The sequence below is a fragment of the Anoplopoma fimbria genome, chromosome 8 (assembly GCF_027596085.1).
Source record: "Anoplopoma fimbria isolate UVic2021 breed Golden Eagle Sablefish chromosome 8, Afim_UVic_2022, whole genome shotgun sequence".
NCBI classification, from domain to species: domain Eukaryota; kingdom Metazoa; phylum Chordata; class Actinopteri; order Perciformes; family Anoplopomatidae; genus Anoplopoma; species Anoplopoma fimbria.
Genome location: NC_072456.1, coordinates 12379176 through 12397456, shown reverse-complemented (window position 1 = coordinate 12397456; position 18281 = coordinate 12379176). Strand labels below are relative to the sequence as shown.

Here is an 18281-nt window from a genome sequence, read left to right as displayed (position 1 = left end):
TCCTGGATCTTACAGCTGGGTGTCTGGGAATCTGCTGGCCTCTGGGTGGAGTCGGACGCCCCCAAACTCTCTTCTGTCTCCGTGCCCGGGTCTGTTACGTCAGCTCCCTGAGAAATGAAAAAACAAAAGGAAATCTTAAGGAGGATAGGTGGTAAGAGAGAAGGGAACCATAAAGGTGATTTTAAGTTCAACAGGGGCAAAAAAAAAAAAAAAAAAGTTAAGTGAAAAGAAGAGGGGAAGAGCAAGTTATGGGAAAGTTCCCACACACTATAAATGCCAGGATATACTGGCAGAAAACCACATATAGATTATGATACAATTTTTCCCAATATGGAACAAAGATGCCCTTTAGAAAATGCCAGGAATTACAAGTCAAACAACTCATGTACATCCATATGTACTAGTTAAAAATGTTCAGGACCCATACAGACAACAAGCACAACCAATTTCAAATCAGACAATTATAACGCTTTGTTTTACTGTTTACAAAAGCGTTATATGAGAAATTCTACTTCCATGCATCTTTAAGCCTTTAGAAGACTACTTTTAGAAGACATTTTAAGGATAAGCTGGAAACCTGAAATTACTTTTTACATGCCTTTTTATTATACTCAGGACTCAGTGTGTCTCAGCAGTTCTTCTTGATACAGTTAGTTTTAAATTCAACAATAGGAGTAGCCCAATAATGTGAGTATTATTTCAGCATAATTTAATGTGTTATAAGCTTTTTTTCATAGTTTAATAAATATGTTCATTAAAAGAAAGCTTTTTTCATTATTCAGTGATCATCTCTGATTTGTATCATTTTTTACTTTCCATCAAGGTTCACAGGATTCAGATTACCAAAAACTAGAAAAATCTTAAAATATAACTTGGAAATGTTATAAAAACTTGTTGTTTGGCTGAGGATAACCTCTCTGTTGTGTCTAAAATGTGTCATGACGACATCTACAGTTTATATTTCAATTGAATGTTAATAAACTTTGGTCATTATTGCAGCTTGACCTTTTTCTTCTAACAACTGCCCTCAAAGAAAATGTTTGTATTAGTTATGTCAAAAGCACCCTCTCACAGGACAGTGGTTCACAGATTCCCCACATGTGGATTACATTTGAAAGACCGTTAGCTGTCACTTTGTAGACACTGACTCATCCTTCTGAACATGTGCAACCAAGACTAGAGTAAAAAGGTAAACATCTAAAGTCAACACAAGCAGCTTTCATAAAAACAGAAAGTTACAACACAGGGACAAAATGCAAATGACTTTGAAGTCAGACTTTGTGGAAAAACTGAGTGTGTGTGTGTGTGTGTGCGCCGGAAAAAAAACATAAATCTCTCACTGAAAGCGTGGGAAGGGTTAACTGTGTACAAGATGAGACAGTTGTGTGCGTGCGTGCGTGCAAAGGTCTATGTTGTAACTGTGACAACATTATGAGTCATGGGTAATCGAACCTCTGTGTCGTCTCCTTCGTAAGCCTCGTTCCCGTCTCCGCTCCCCTCGTTACTGTCTTCTCCTTCCTCGCCCATCTCTCCGTCGTCTTCCTCCTCATCCTCTTCTTCTTCCTCCTCCTCCTCCTCTTCTTCCTCCTCCTCTTCCTCATCCTCATCGTAGTCCTACGTTGAGCAGTGATTCAATTATTAGTGGCAGGAACCAGAGACATCTTTTAAAAATACAAATTCTGGGCCTTGTATACCACCACTTTACACACTGCCTTTTTAAATGCTTGACATAAAGTCCTTACCTGCTCCTCTTCCTCTTCATCCTCTTCTTCCTGGTCATCATCACTCTCTGTGTCCGTTACTATGACAATTACTTCCTGCTGTAGCTGGTGAGGAGCGTCACTTTGGGTCAGGGTAACCTCTTGGTCAATCAGGATGGACTGGGAGGTTGCACTCTCATCTCCCTCCTCCAGTACGGGAAACTCCTCCGTCTGCAGGGCGGAACAATGGACACGATGAACAACATGCATTCTACTCGTGTACACTTTTTATGAAAAATTAATAACTTCCACAAAAATGTGTGATACATGCAGTACAAAGAAGTAATAACTACACAAATAATCCTGTGCGTTACAAATAATACGCTATATTTACCAGCCCTTTGTTTCCCAAGAGATAGTATTTAATGGTAAGCTTATAGCCTAGTTATAAGATCGTTTCTTGATGGTAAAAACATGCAGCAGGCCAGAACTGTTAGAAAAAGAGCATTTAGTTTCCTTTTGTGTGCAATGGTAGGAAATGTTAAACACTTGCAGTATATTTTTCCTCTCTGAAGGAACAATTTACAATTTATCAATTTTCATATTAGGTGATGGCCTACCTGGCTTGCTTCTGCACCGTCTTGACTGTCTGTTAGCACCACCCCCTCAGCTTCAGCACTGTCTTCCACCAGCACCTCCTCCTGAGGAGAACACATAACACCTGCATGACGGCCAAGACAACACTGTACCAGTTTTCGAGTAATTAAAAACACCTCTTAAGATTTCTATGCACTGCCCCTCCTCACCTCTGGACCCACTCTCTGGATGATACGCAGCTTCTTAGGGATAGGAGCCCTGGAGGTATCCTCCTGGGTGGACTCGGTGTCAGTGACCACGCTTGCACTCTCCTCCTCCTCACGAGGCCTCTTTGACATGGAAGAGGTTCCTGGTGTTGCTGAAACTAAAAGATAAGGAATGAATATTGTTTAGACTTCCCCCTGAGGGTACAATGAGACATTTAAAACCACACCATGTAAAATGGTGGCAAAACATAAATAAAAGGGAAACTCAGTGTAGCTCGTACTGGATGTCTATCATTGTTTAATCCGTAGCACCAAGCATGCAAAATGGACTGTATTCCTAATTTATGACACAATTACATAAATTAAATGAAATATACATTATTTAAAACAGGCATTGCAATTCCATATAAACAAACAATCATCTCAATTTTACAAAGGTTAGTTTCTTACAAGTCCCAAACACAGAGGAGGTGGAAGATGCTGAAGGCCATTCCATCTGCGAGCTAGGTGTTGCCTCAATGACCATGGGTGGTGGCTCCTGGTTGGCCGGCTCTGCATGGGTCATGCTCTGCTGTTGAGTCGGTTGGACAAATGCTGTGGCCTGTGTCTGGGTCTGGGTCTGTTGCACAGTAAGCATGGGGCTAGCTAACGTGGTCTGGACGTTGGGGCTGGCAGAGCGCACCGAGCCGCTGGCACTGCCGTACACAGTCACATGCTCCACTGGTGGGCCTTCAGACTGCATGGCTGTAGGGTAGTTTAAGTTAGTGGAAAACAGATTAAGCTTTTCATTAAGACTGCAGCTGCATTAATATCACTTAACACACACAAATAAACACAGAGGGAAAAGTTCTTTGTTAAGCCATACCTTTACTAGAATAACTATTTACATTCATCTTTAGGGAAAATAATCCTTTGGCTGGTTTCTCACATTGAAAGCTTTAGTCTAAACTTTAGACTAAAGCTTTCAATGTGAGACTCTAAAGGGAAACTTACCTTCCTGGGTCTCCACCTGTGTGGTGGGCATGACCGTAGCCGTGGGTGTTGGGGTGGGTACAGTAGCTGGGGTAATCATGGGCCTGATGCTTGCTCTTGGAGTGGGTTTGTTTCCCGGATTGACAGGCTGCTTGCTGGCTGCAGCCACAGGTGTCGGCTTAATGTTGGCAGTTGGAGGCTCAGATGTGCTGGCACTGATTGAGACAACGATCAGGACATGAATGCTGATCATTTTAATGTACATTTAATATAAGAAAGGTTTGAACAAGTCCCAGCAAGCATCCTAAAGAGGACCCCAGAACTACAGGAAAAAGTATGACGTGTTCACTTATACTATTTACGTGTGTTGCACTGCAGTGGAAACTTATAAACTAGTTAAGTGGTTTTGTATATCATACCTGCCCCTGTCTGCAGCTGGGGTTGTCTTCAGACTGATCTGCCTCTGTTCTGTGCTCCTCTGCTGCTCCTGGGTCTGAAAATCAGGACAGAAAGACTTGAGTCACGCTGGGAACCAAACAAGATGCAGAGTCATGATACTGTAGTTTCATCAGACTTGCAACAATGTCACTCGAAATCCCTTTTCAGACACAGGAAGTTGCCATTGCCTGATCCAATCTAATGAACTTATCAAATGTCTTTCTTAAGACATTGCCCCCTAAGGAGCCATTGTTCCATATGAGGATACAGAAGCAGCAAACTTTTCACAAAGGATCTCTGGCTCTGCTAACAAAACCTGGAGAGTTTAGATCATTTTTACAGTGATGAAAAGTTGATGTCAAGGTTACCAACAAAACTGACATTTACAGATAATTTGTAAACAATAACACTGTTGGTATAAAAGTTCCACCTCTTTTCCTGACATCCTGTTTTTAGCATGTTCAGAGAAAACAGACGTTAAATGTCATGTTTTTAGTTAACAGATCGTTTCTGTGTCTGTTTTAAAAACCTGCAACAATAGATGACTGAAGGTATCACTGGTACTCATGAGCAAAACATTTATGCAACTGCAAATTTTGCATGTGAAGCTCAATAGTATCTACTCTATTTATTGCACTGCATATTATCAATTGTAATATGTTAAACTTTGGCTGAAAAGAGTATAAAATTGAACAAAAATATAGATGTCTGGCTTGTAAAAACTTTAAAGCAGTCTTTCACCTTGGAGGGACCTGCCTCAGGTGGCTCGTCTCTCTGCTCTTGCCTCTCCTGTTGTCCTCGCAGGTCTCTCAGTTCTCTCTCCTGTCGACTCAGGCGCCCTTCGTATTGAGACTTGAGAGCGCTCACTCGCACCTCCAGCTCCTCACGCTGTTGCTTTAGCTCCTCTTTCTCCTTCTGCAGCTGGTCTTTGGTGCCTGGACATAAATCATTAAGGTCTGAGATTCAAATAAAACAAATAAGCAACAGTACAATAGGGGCAAATCGAAGAGGCATCTATAAACAAGTGCTTTATCATTAGTCTTTTAGTTGCAATATGAGGGACACAATCTCACTGATGAGCTGGTTGATCTTCTGCCTGGCATTGACGAGGGCCTTCCTGGTCTTTTCCTCTTTGTCAGTCATCTGCTTTTTCAGCGTGTCCTCCTGAGAAGCTTTATCCTGCAGCTCCTGCCTTAGCCTGGTCAGCTCTGTCTGCAGCCTTGACGACTGTTCCTGGGCATTACGCCCTTCAGTCTCACGCTCTGTAACCACCTGTCACAGGCCAGGAAGACATGATACTAATGAATATTTATATAATAATTGATGATATAACAACAATCAGTGTACATGGACTACCTCCCTGATAGAAGGCCATGAACACTAGTCTCACTCTAAAATGGACAGATCAGTCAAAGGTCTTGGCTTAAACTTTTGTGACTTGAGGTTTGACCTTGTTGATGTTCTCCAGCTGTCCTTCCAACTCTTTGGTCTTGGCTTCTGCCTGGTTCAGAGAATCTTTGAGGCTCTGCAGCTCCTGAACTGAGGCTTGACGAGCCTCCTCTTCTTGGGATGGAGCTGCTGCAGCCTCCGCTACCAACTAGAGAAAACGCAATAGGAAAAAAACCAAAAACAAAGGTGGCTTTGGGCAACTGTTCAAAAATGAATTTAATCGAACAATACAGCCATACACATTTTGTTTTTTAAATGTGGAATCAAGACTAAAGCAGTGACACTTACAGCTACTGAGCTCTCACCTTGTCATGTTCCACCTTGAGGTCATCATACTGAGTCTTGTAACGACGGCCAATCTTCTTGACCTGGGTGATAGTTCGCCCTTTCTCCAGGAGATCCTGGTTCTTGGTTTCCATGTCCTTACACAGCCTTTTCCTCTCCTCAGTTATCTTACTCATATTGTCACGCAAGTTCTGTATCTGGCTTTGCAGAGATGTTGTTAAATTATTGGACCTATAGAGATAAATCAAAGGATTGGGAAAATGAATGCTTGAGCGGCAGAAAAATAACTGGTTGTATTAAATATAGGAAAAAGGTTAACAGTTAATATCCTGCTCAATAAAAATGTAATAGTAATATCATTTATATTGCCTCACCTAGCCACCTCTGCTTTAAGTCTGGTGCTCTCCTCAGTGAGCTGCAAAATGCGTTTGACATGTGCCTCCTTCTCAGAGTGCAGACGCTTAAACTCTTCTGGGTCTGAATCCTTTTGCTGGCTCACCAAATGCTAAAAGAATGTGAGAAAAGGTTGTGCGTTACTGATGTGAAATGATAAAACATTTGGAATAAAATAGTCATCACATGACAATCTGCTTTTCTGATGACAGATTTATTCCTCCCCGTCTGAGAAGCAGCATTATTCACTCACCTGGGTCCGAGCTTTCCAGCGCTTGATCTCCTCTTCGAGTATCTTCTTCTCCGCCTGGAGCATGCCGCTCTTCTCACTCAGCTCAGAGTTGGCCTGTTGCAGTGGCATGATGTCTGACTCCAGCTTTTGTACCTGAAATACACACGACGATGTGCTGAAACATCTGGATTTGGAGGTTCACTCAGGAATACTTCTTGAAAGTGAAACAGGTTGTAATACCAGGATAATGTAGCGCATTTTGTAGTAAATTAAGTAAGAGTGTACAATAACCCCAAAATAAAGTTCATTATTGGAGCATATCGCATCACAGGAGGGCACATTACATTCCACACAACCACAAACATTTTCTGCAACCGATACCTTAGCTTGGGTTTGCTGCAGTTCTTGCTCCATCTTGTCCTTCTCCTCTCGCAGCATCTTGTTGGTCTCCATCAGGATGCTCATTGTTTCAGTCTTCTTCATCAGTTCATCATGCTGAGCCAGAGTCTTCGCTGTCACCTGAGTAGGATTAGCATTGGGCTTTTAGTCACATGGAGTATCTCTAGGTTTTATTACCAGGTTAGACTCATTTCTTGTGTATTTCATTAAGTAAACGGTTCTTGACCACACTTTGAAGAAAGTGAGCAAAAAGAGGATTTTCTTAGCACACTAAACAATGAAATGTCCAGGAAAAGAGATTCTCAATCTTTCAACTCAATTGAATGATTGAAGATTTTTCAGTGGACAGGAGAAAAAAAAAAAATGGAAGTACAAAAACACACCTGCATCCTCTCCTTTGCAGCACTTAAGCTGTCCTGCACCTCCTTCAACTCTCGTTCCAGATGCTCCACCCTCAGACGGTAACGCAAACTCTCACCTTGGGCAACCTCAAAACGAGACTCTGAAATCTCCTTCTCCCGACGCACAAACCTTTGGTGGAAAACAAACAAGGGCATCAAAGATAGTGGAGAATGTGGAAGGACGGAAACTAGACCACAGCTGAGCAGCATGATTGCAAGGCTCCTCGACATCACAAAAGGATTTTTTTGATTTGGCATTAACATGCATTACCTGAGAATTTCCAGGACCTGGTCCTGAGATTTTCCCTCCTCAGTCAGGGAGATGTTCATTGGACTCTCATTGGCAGCACGTTGCAACTTGTCAGCCATCTTGCTGCTCATTGTCTGGATCTGCTCATGCAGAAGGGTGTTCTGCCTCTGCAACTCCTCATGGCGGATCTCCATCTTAGACATCTCCTCCTATAATGTAAGCAAAGAAATTAAGATTGATTGGGTAAATATCATAAGTTGTTTGACAAAACCATAAAACCCAAAAAAATGAAATCATATGGACCTGACTTTTTTTTTTGTTGGGCTTTTGTCTCCAACTCCATTTGATTATATCTAATTGTGTCTCGTCATCATCTGTACTTCTATCAAATCACCTTGAGGATCTTTTCTTGCTCCTCCCAGGAGATCCTGGCCTCCATTAGCTCAGCGCTGACTCTCTGGGCTCTTTCATCCAGCTGGTGTCTGAGCTCCACGGCCTGCAGCGCCTGACCCTTAGCGGCCTGCAGGGCCTCCACGTCTGCAGCATGCAGAATCATCTCCCGCTCATACTTGTCTTGCGCTTCAGCTGCCAGCTTAGCCTAGGAAAAGGGAAAGAAGATTTGTCACAATCATTGCATTTTCATCATAAAAGTGCAGTAGCAATTTAGTTTCAATAGAGTATTAATTACTGATACTGCACTAATTAATTGGAAGAAACTTATACTGATAAAAATGAATGGGTGGTCCTGAAACTTGCTAGTTGGAAAACCTGATAAAAAAAACAGTTCATTCATTATTATTGTAGATGTATAAGAGATATAGAAATGGCAGGTTTTTATTTGATGTTTCAACATGCTTTGTGATCACTCAGAGAGGTATGCAGAGATGGGACACTTATATTTGCTTGACATGATATAACAAGGCGATACCGTAACAGCTGACTTCATACTCAGTCACACACAAGCTCTCTTTTCCTCGACCAGACACTCACTTACTTTACCCTGGGTTGCAATACACTGGAGCAGACTCTGACAGAGTATGCCAGCTGACTACCTCACAGCTAGATGAATTGATCCAGTGCAGACTTTAGGGTAGAGTGGCTACATGTGTCCGCAACAATATGGCTGCTAATTCTCCTGGACGGGTGAACTCGGGAGAGTTGCCTGTTTAGCACTTTACACTGCAGCAGGCGTTTAAGCATCCCTTAATGTTGCAGCTGGGCGGCTTGTTGGTGCATTTGAACCACAGCACCCTGGCATCCAAGGCTAACTAATGTAGTCAGTTAACAGTAAATGATAAGCTAACAAGGTACTGAAAATCTGAAGAATCTAATTTAGCAAACCTAATTCCTTTACAATAAATGATATAATAGGTGCTTACCTGCTCCTGGCTGTCTTGTAGAGCTTGCTGTTGCTGGGCTTCAGCCACTGCCACTCGCTGTAGCACTGACTGGTGATCTGCCTGAGCGCTGCTGAGGCTTCTCTTCAGACTGCTCATCTAACAGATACACAACAAAAAGAGTTTTCTTTCTTTGTATGATGTTGTATAAAACTGAACAGCAATATAGTGCTCAAAAGATCAAATGTGGTGAGGGGAAAGACCGCAGGGAACTGCTTTTTCTTAAAGAAAATGTAATATACCTGTTCATCCAGTGAGGCCAGGTCTCTCCTATTCTGCTCCTCTGAATTTTGTTTGTCTTTCTCTGCTTGCAGAAGCTTCTCCTCCAGCCTGCGGTGCTGCTTCTCTGCCTCCTTCATACGAGCTTCAATGGATGAGCGTGCCTGCTCCGTTACCTGGTCATTAGGCATTTGCAAATATAGGATTTTATACAACCATAATCTTCATCAAAATGTCAAAAAGTTCCCAATGTCTGTTTGGTATGTTTTAATTCAAAAATACAAATTGATGCATTTTTTTTATTTTTACAAATAGCCATTAAATTTGTTTCATTAGCAAAAGACATTCTAACAATTTTTGTCAAACTCTGCATTTTTTAATGGTAAAGGTGCACAGAAAATTAAACAATGCAATATAAAGTAATGTTAATAAATGTATGCACATGTAAGAACTTAGTTTATTGAAAAATTTGCTTTTTTTAAATATACGCATTTAATCTTTAATGTATTTTTGGTTGTGATCGTTGGTTTTAAGAGAACACTGACAGGCAGTTTGGGTTTGTTTTGCACCTGTTTCTCTTTGTCTAGGGACTCCTCCAGGCTCTGGGCCATGGATCTGTACTGCTCCATGCTGGAGGTGGCTACCCTGAGGCTCTCTGCCAGCTCCTCAGCCCGGGATTCAGCCAGCCGCAGGCGGCCCTGCAAGTCCTCTCTGTCTTGATCTGACCCCGGCAGGCCTGAAAGCAGAAGAATCAGTGGCAGAAAGGAGAGATGAAATTTGAAAACAGTACAATTAGTATGCGCTTTTAGGAAGGGAGAGTGGTTTTGGACTAATAACATTGTTAGGAGTCTGTGCTTAAAACCCCAAATCTTTTGAAAGAGTGTGGCTCAGACATTTCATAACAGACCGAGACTTTACAAGAAGCCATTAAAAATTTCACTTCAAATGACGTTAACCACAACCAGTGGAAATGCTATACATTTAGATGTGTACATTTATAGATTCCTCTGTGTATTGTTCTGTTGTATTACGTGCATCTTTCTGCCTGTATGTGTGTTTATGCCAACCTCTGAAAATGGGCGTGGTGGGGGAGGTCAGGGTGTGACGCACTTCGCCACTGCCTAGCTGCTGCCTGAGGGTGTTGAGCTCCATCTCGGCAGCATTCAGCAGCTCCTTGGTCCTCTGGTGTATTGGTACCTGTAGCTCCAGCTGCCTCTTTGCCTCCATTAACTGGATCTGTGACATTGAGAAGTAAGCAAACTGTTGAATCCTCTGTATTTCCGTGTCTTGGTTTGAATCCATTTTGTTTCATTTGGGGGGGGGGTGTTCAAGATTAAACCGGGCTTTAAGTTTAACCAGTACTGATTTATCAGTACACCACAACACCTTTGAACATTACTAAGTCAAACATGATTGAGGTGGAACAATCTTGTACACTGGAAAACAAATGGGCAACTATCCAATGTTGTGCTTACTTCCTGGTTTCTGCTGAGCAGGTGGCGCTGTTCCACCTCGTGCTCCAGCCTCTTCTGCAGCTGGGAGATCTCTCGTTCCTGCTTCTCCAACTGGCCATTTAGACGCTGATGTGTCTCAGTCTCTGAACGTTCAAGAGTGGCCTAGAAGAACACACCAGATATAATTTTGAACTATATTTGTGTGTGTGTGTGTGTGTGTGTGTGTGTGTGTGTGTGTGTGTGTGTGTGTGTGTGTGTGTGTGTGTGTGTGAGAGATCCAATGAGTGACAAATGTAATACTTCTAGGTTACCTGTATAGCCTGGAGGTTGGTCAGCAGCAAGTTCTGGCTCTGCTGTTGGCTCTGGATCGACTCTTTCTCCTGGTTCAGCTGGGACTCCACCACCTTCAGCATGTCTCTCTCCTGACGTAGGCTCTCAGCATGGCCCTAAGTGGAGAGAAGTCTAGATGGATCTACAATTCCTTGGACACTACCAAATCCAAATCAAGCCCCACTGCAATTCCTCCATCATGATGATGATAAAATGCAAAGAAACAAACTCGTCCACAAACATGACTGTGAAATACTAAAGGATGCTGTAACGAAGACAAACCTCAGCCATGCTGAGTTTCTCTTTGGCAGCTCTCAGATCCTCATTCAAAGCGTGGATGGTGTGCTCATGCTTCTGTGTGTCAGCGGCCATCTTCTGTCCTTTCTCTCTGAGGGACGCAATCTCTTTCCTGTAGCGCTCAACATTGTCCTGAAGCATCTCATACCTGTTATTGTTGAGACATTTTTAGTGGCCTATGATCTCTCCTGAATATTTTTTTTAAAACATTAAGTGTGGAGTGAATCAGAAAAAGGGTTTTCAAAATAACTTACCTCTTAGAGGCAAACTCTAGCTGGGTCGATATCTTAGCATTCTGGGAGTGGAGGTCAGAGAGCTGCTCCTGGAGCTTCTCGTTTTGCTCTGTCATGGCCTTGTTCGACTCCATACGCTCCTTCTTGTAGGTGGAAAACACCTCCTGCAACTGCAACCAGACATTTTCATTTAGTGTCAACAGAGCTAAGTTATTGTTGTCTGAGAAATACTATTTAATGAGGGACAGAAAACACAGGTCATACTGGCCTTTGACCGATTCATACGAGATTGCTTTCTAAAGGTTAATCACTGGTTTTCAGTGAAACCTAAATCTGCAACTGTAGATCATACACATCACTACTGGACCACTTCATTACATTTTCTGATGACCTTTCAATAAAATAATAATTTGTTTTCAGTTTAGTATCATTCTTGTTTGCCCACTTGGCACTGTTGCACATTTTCTTCATTTCATTCCAATTCATTCTCTAGCATCATTAGCAAAAAAGGTCAGAATATTTTGGGCACATAATTTAAGTAAACGCTGATCTGTCAATCTAACCACATTGCCATCTAGTGGCAGACATTGAAAACAAGTGAGCCAAGCTCATCAGTGGTTGTAGTGTTGACAATATCCATAAATACTGATCCACAGATAGCCTTGCTATACTCAGTAATAAACGGTAATCTGGACAGCTGCAGATATGAGAGAGCTTTGCCGTAAACTAACCATCAAATAAAACCATGCCTGAAAACGAAAGTGAGCCATTCCCATGGAACTCGTGTTGGGCACTGCTTGACATGAACCACAGGGTGTACAGATTGTTGAATGGCTGAGATTAATACACCTGGAGATGCTTTATTTTGATGTTTTCTCACCTGTTTCAAAGCTGCCTTGGCCTCCAAGGCTTCGGCAGAATCTGTTGACATGGAGACGAGTGCAGTGGGCGTTCCTGCGGTGGGAATGGCTGAAGGTGAGCGTCGGGGGGTGGAGGTTAGGGAGAACTCCTCGGTTGGTGTACCTTAAGGAAAAACACTGAAAAGTTCAGCCAAATAAAAGAAATCCCTGCAACACTGTATCAAGCCTTTGCCATTTGACTGAAACTGCCACTTTAAATTGCTTGATGCCATAATAGATGCAGTTAAATGTGCTTGTACAGGATACCCTGTCTTGCCCTAACGGATTATGACTTGGTTTATCTCTTGTCTGTTACCTTGCTGAGGGAAGCTGACTCCTGTTGCCTGAGCCAGCAGCATACGATACATGTCCCTCTGTCTCACGATGGACTCAGACATCTTGACTTGCTGGCTGCGTTGCTCCTTCAGGGACTCCAGCTCAAGCTGGGCTTTGTCCAAACTCTGCTCCAGTTCACCACGCCTGTAACAGATCATCTTTCTTAGCCTTAGCCCAGTTTGACATCTTCGGTTTCGAGTGATAAGAGATTTATGAATCCAAAACATTTATTTGGGTGTTTTTATGCTTGCCACTCTTGTTCTTTAGCATTCCTTTTCCCCAATTTTAAGACCAATCACTCTTTTTGGATAGCGAGACATCACAAACAGTAACCCTACTTAGAGTTCTGTTTGTTTACCGCAAGGAACCCAAAAAACAAACAAAGGGGAAACAAAAATAAATAAGCACTCATTTTAACGTACTTATTGCCAGTGGCCTCAAACTCCTCTTTCTCCTGGGCATCACTGAGCTCCCTGAGGGCCACCAGGAGACGCTGGTTCTGCTTCTGTAGCTCCTCTACACCACGGAAGGTCACCAAGTGTTGGCTGATCACCTCTGATGTGCTGCTAACGTCAGCTGAGCTCACATCCTCCTCATGAAGCACATGGTTTCCACGAGCCTCTTCCAGCTCGATCAGCAGCACACGAACCTGTGATGAAACACCAAAGATGGCATAAAAAATAAGAATTTGGAGAAATATGATTATACATATTGTATAAAAAATAACCAGTATTATTTAACTGGATGTGGAGTGAGCACCCACCTGTTGACCCATGTCTCCCAGCTGTAGTTCACACCTCTGGTTGTCCCTTTCCAGAACAGAGGAGCGCTTGTTGGCTTCATCAGCTTCCTTCTGCAGACGGTGCACCTCCTGTAGATAAAAAACATTGACATTTGTAGAATGTTAGGCAGAAGATATTCTGAAATGTAGAATATAGTCTTAACAAACCAGTTTCCAAATTAACAAAATAATTGTACCCATATTCCATCACTGAGAAGTGCATTTATTTATTTATTCATTGTGTGAACCATAAAACACATGTAATACCATAACAAACTAATTAAATGTAATCTAATGGAAAATCCCATTCCACTGAACATACATAGAACTTGTCTGTATAACCCACCTTAACAGCCTGCTCCAGCTTGGCAGAAAGACTGGCTACTGACTTCAGCATGCGCTCATGTTCGTCCCTCTGCCGTTTGAGGATCGGGGCTTTGGCTTCCACTTCCTGCACAATGTCATCAAGGTACTTGTTGACTCGCTTATTCTCCAATCGCTCCAACTGCAGCTGCTCCTGGCTCTCCAAATATGCGCTGTACAACTAAAAATGCAGATGACATCTCATATGAAATTAAGATAGCTAAAAGAAGGGAAAATGAGCAGAGAGGACATCTCTGCTCACTGTTTGTTCAAAACTGTACTGTGGTTCATTCAACAACAACTAGTAAGAATATATATCCTGCAAATCAAGTAATAATCAAAATCCGATGTGGCAGTCTATTGTACCTCATCATCACTAAAACTAATTTCCACAATGCATTCCCTCAGACCAAATTCCCATAAGGTTTATAATAGAGTCATTTGGTGTTCAAATTCAGCTGTACATACCTCTGTCAGCTTCATGCCGGGCTTTATCTTAGATACAGCTGCTGCTGTTGGAGACATTGTTGTCATTTGCTCTTCTGTGATCATAGATGTTGTACCAATAGGGCCTGGATATTCAGAAAGAAGTAGAGATATCAATGGTTATTTATATAAAAATCCCTACCAGGCTTGATATTGTACCAGAATCAACCCAACTGACCTCTAAGTTTAGAACTTGTTAGCAGCTCATTGGCATTGTCCAACTCTTTCTCAAGACTCTGGATCCTCTCCTTTAGCTCAGCAACACTCTTGTCTGTGGCACCATTCATCTCTTGCAACTTCTCCTCAAGGGCCTTGTTGGCTGTGGCGTAAAAGAGTAAACAGAGCAAACGTCAGGTAATACTAACAACAGGAGACTAAATTATAAGCCAAGCCACTCAGATAAACAAACAAGCATATTCAGACGCTCTCCTTCTAGGAAAAAGTAAAGTACAAATAAAGAAAATGGTAGTTGTTGTCACTGTCACAGCCTCGCACCTTCTCCAGCATCTTTCAGCAGCTTATGCAGCTCCTCCACTGCCTGACCCAGCTCTTCACTTTTTGCCTCAGAATCCGCTGATGCTCCCTGCAACCACAATAACAGGGTTAGGGCTGGTAAAATGATGGCAATTTAACTATGACATACAGGTAATCCTTTCATCATTTACATATATATATATATATATATATAAAAACTGCTAATAAAAGCACAGATGAAAGAAACATGTGGCATTTATTTTTTCTTCAAGACTGTTTAAACATTTCAGCTAAATAAATAAGCCAAAACATTTGAGTTGCGCTGGCATATTCTAAAAATGTGAAACTGTGATACTTCATGGACGTAAACTTGAAGTAATCACTGGGATTAAATGCTTTGGTGGTACGCAGTAGAGCACCCCATCAGCTTGTCATCTGTCATACATTTACTTACCTTGTATAGATTGGAAAGCTTAATGTTGGCATTCAGCTCGTTTCTGAACTTTTCCTCCATGGTGGCTTGTTGTTCCTTGGCCTAAAATGAGCAAAGATGCGGTCACACACTTCACTGAGTGCTACAATACTGACCACTTTCTTGGAGAATATAAATATAGTATTACAAGACTACAAAAAGACTTGGGATAGGCTGTAAGAAATACCAAAAACATACTTCTTTCAGTTTGCTGATCATGTCCTCATTCTGTTTCTGATGGTGCTCATTTGAAGTCTTCAAACTGGCCACTTGGTCTTGGAGTCTGTTCAACTTAAAGTCACAAAGGAAAAAAAATGTATTAAGTAATTACTATTGGAGATGATGGTTATCATTCATAACTGGAAAAAATGCTTCAATGAACTCAATACAAAGAGAAACTGCTTACAACCATAGTATGTTCAGAGCATCGGCAGGAAGTGACTGTTTACAAAGTATCCACAAGTACCATATTTATTTACCGTAGGTACATAGCTGTTGGTCTATGGTTGGTGCATCACACCCAGCTCTACATTTAATGTGATGTAATTTGACAAATAATAATATTGACATGCTATTCTTGTCATTGTATTTGTTGCTACTGCCATAATAGCATTTTTCTCCTTGTCAATTAGCTGTATAAAACACCTTAATGTAAATAAAGAGGCATACCTCATCTTCCTTGTTCTCCAGGTTGCATTTCAGTTCCAGTATCTCGTTTCCCTTCTGTCGGGACAGGGACAGCAGTTCCTCACTCTTAGCCTTCAATTCCTCGTTCAGCCAAGATGTTTGGCCATTCAGCAGCTCCTTTTCTTGTTCCATACGCCTCTCCTTGTACTGTAACAGCAAACCACCACAACTTTATTCAGTTACTTGCTTACGGGTAAAACAAAAGTTTGCAGTATCGTATTAGGCAATAGCTGTCTACAAAGTAATTTCCAACACGAACAGATCTGATAAAGATATTATTCAATCAATGCAATAATATAGCTCACTTTAATGTTGACTTCAGCTGATTCGAGTTCATCCAACTTCATCTGCAGGGCCATCTTAGAGGTGTTAACCTCAACCAACTTGTCATTGAGTTGCCTGAAGTCATCTGGGGAAGCAACAGAGATATCACAAGTGCCATGTCCAAATGGTGGTTAGTGTACTAACAGAAATAAAACATTTTGACAAAGGTCTCCTGACTAAATTCATCTGTACATACCATTTAAATGCTCCACTTCCAAGGATCTCCTCTCCAGTGTTCGCACAAGTTCTCTCTTTTCTGCCTCCAGTTCCTCTTTGGCCTTTGCCAGCAAAGTCTTAAAAACAAGGAGCATTATTTAAGCATATTAATTGCTGTTATTGCTTACAAATTAAACGCAACTTGCAGATTGTATCTGGAATTTTGGTGACATCAATACAACCCGTTAGTTAAACTAACTTTTCAATTAAAAAACTTGGTCCATTCTCCACCTCTTGAACATATCTGGTTATTTTGCATTTTCCCAAATATTGTCCTCTGCATGCAAGCCCATACGCAATTCAAACACAGACACCGCAACGAGATATATCTCTTGCAAACCCCTGACATGTTGCTTATCATGCTTTTACTTTCACAAAAAGCAACAATACATAAGGGCGGCTGTGGCTCAGTAGCAAACGGGTCGTCCTTCAACCAGAAGTTTGGTGGTCATGTCAATGTTTCCATGGGCAAGACAAATTGCTACCATCGGCTGTGGCCGCATAGTGTGAATGTGCGGATGGTTAGAAATTCCTAATGGGCAGGTGGCAGCTTTCAAAGCAGCCCCTGCCATCCGTGTATAAATGTCTGTGAATGGGGGAATGACGTAGTGTAAAGAGCGCTTTTAGTGGTAGGGACACTAAATAGTACAAGTCCATTTACCATTTACATGGTTTCTCGACACTTTAGGGTGTAACATAGTGTTGACATCATCCCAAACTGTATCCTTTACAAAGCACTACTTCTGTCAAGCATCACTACATTTCACATAGTTTTTGTTAACTGTTAACAAATCCAAACGCAGACACATAGTCTAACCAAACAGTAATATGACTGATTTGATTTAGTGAGCTATATTATTGCACGGGCGGCTGTGGCGTAGTGGAGAGCAAGGTAGTTCTTGGCTTCGGCAGTCGATGTGTCCTTGGGCAAGACACTTAACCCCAAGTTGCTCCTGAAGGCTTGCCATCGGTGTGGACTGGATGTTGTATGAATGTTAGTTAGAGTCTGATGGTGGCACCTTGATGGTAGCCTGTCATCAGTGTGTGAATGGGTGAATGATATGTAATATACTACTGACTGTAAGTCGCTTTGGATAAAAGCGTCTGCTAAATGACTGTAATGTAATGTAATGTTGTCTTTCTTACCTGATCAGATGACAGCCTTGCTTGTAAGGATTCATATTCATCGTTCTTCTCACGTAGAAGTTTAAGATCCTCCTCTATTAAAAGGAAATCAAATCATTAAGTAATGCAATGCAGAGAAACTAAGTCAAATTAAAACCGTACATAATATTGCAATGAGTTAACTCTTACCTTGCTTTTTAAAGCCCTCTTTGAGTTTAAGGTGTTCTTGAGTCTGGGACAGAAAGTCTTCTTGACACTGAGCAAGTTGTTTCACTTTTTCAAAGAATTGTTGTTCTGCAAGAAGATGGTCGGCACGAAACGTCAGGATGATGACTTGACTGGCATTCATAAGTTACACCGTTATTTAGTAACTGTTTAATGTCATCTTGTTGTCGTTAGCTCAGGGGGTATGCTAACTAATGCTAGCATTAGCGTCAAGTCGTGGTCACAGATAACCTGCAGGGTTAGCTAGCGTTAGCTTCTGTCCAATAGCCCATAGCCTTTGATACACGTGTACAGCGATTAACAATGTGAGGTAAATCTGCCAGTAAGCTCATAGCAAAGTTATGGACTTTTAGCCACTTTGTTCCGTTAACCGGCCAGCGTGCATGATGACGAGCAGAGCAAAACATTTAGCATTTAGCACCGATGGCTAACACAATACCAGGCAATATCTTACCGCTGTCAACCCGAAACTGTTCCTGTTGTGCTTTTAAACAATCGATTTCATACTGCTGATCCGAAAAGACCCTCTCGAGTTTGTTTTGAACTGCTTTTGGTAGTTTAGATATCTCGAAACCTTCCAACTCCTGCAGCAGCAGTGCCGCCATTTTTACGACAAAGTTACGCGCATGCGCAGTTTGACA

The 18281-nt window shown here is 41.8% G+C and overlaps 1 protein-coding gene across 2 annotated transcripts in view; it reads right to left on the bottom strand.

Moving 5' to 3' along the window:
* Positions 1–18281, bottom strand: part of tprb (translocated promoter region b, nuclear basket protein) — a 22427-nt gene extending 4146 nt beyond the window's left edge. For both annotated transcript variants that reach the window (XM_054602100.1, XM_054602101.1), the window contains exons 1-42: positions 18095–18281; positions 17605–17709; positions 17437–17510; positions 16271–16367; positions 16056–16159; positions 15733–15897; positions 15262–15354; positions 15046–15126; positions 14613–14700; positions 14296–14436; positions 14100–14203; positions 13615–13812; positions 13251–13358; positions 12910–13136; positions 12468–12631; positions 12133–12275; positions 11274–11422; positions 11005–11167; positions 10704–10838; positions 10414–10554; positions 10006–10174; positions 9508–9674; positions 8962–9114; positions 8702–8818; positions 7717–7920; positions 7344–7531; positions 7055–7202; positions 6654–6791; positions 6294–6425; positions 6022–6152; positions 5668–5878; positions 5364–5510; positions 4987–5185; positions 4655–4848; positions 3895–3968; positions 3497–3690; positions 2954–3247; positions 2507–2661; positions 2321–2401; positions 1743–1931; positions 1453–1614; positions 14–107 (exon numbers count right to left, since the gene is read on the bottom strand). In XM_054602100.1, the coding sequence (XP_054458075.1) occupies positions 14–107; positions 1453–1614; positions 1743–1931; positions 2321–2401; positions 2507–2661; positions 2954–3247; positions 3497–3690; positions 3895–3968; positions 4655–4848; positions 4987–5185; positions 5364–5510; positions 5668–5878; positions 6022–6152; positions 6294–6425; positions 6654–6791; positions 7055–7202; positions 7344–7531; positions 7717–7920; positions 8702–8818; positions 8962–9114; positions 9508–9674; positions 10006–10174; positions 10414–10554; positions 10704–10838; positions 11005–11167; positions 11274–11422; positions 12133–12275; positions 12468–12631; positions 12910–13136; positions 13251–13358; positions 13615–13812; positions 14100–14203; positions 14296–14436; positions 14613–14700; positions 15046–15126; positions 15262–15354; positions 15733–15897; positions 16056–16159; positions 16271–16367; positions 17437–17510; positions 17605–17709; positions 18095–18245 (6172 nt within the window). In that variant the 5' untranslated portion in view covers positions 18246–18281. The remainder of the gene's footprint in view (positions 1–13; positions 108–1452; positions 1615–1742; positions 1932–2320; positions 2402–2506; positions 2662–2953; positions 3248–3496; positions 3691–3894; positions 3969–4654; positions 4849–4986; positions 5186–5363; positions 5511–5667; positions 5879–6021; positions 6153–6293; positions 6426–6653; positions 6792–7054; positions 7203–7343; positions 7532–7716; positions 7921–8701; positions 8819–8961; positions 9115–9507; positions 9675–10005; positions 10175–10413; positions 10555–10703; positions 10839–11004; positions 11168–11273; positions 11423–12132; positions 12276–12467; positions 12632–12909; positions 13137–13250; positions 13359–13614; positions 13813–14099; positions 14204–14295; positions 14437–14612; positions 14701–15045; positions 15127–15261; positions 15355–15732; positions 15898–16055; positions 16160–16270; positions 16368–17436; positions 17511–17604; positions 17710–18094) is intronic.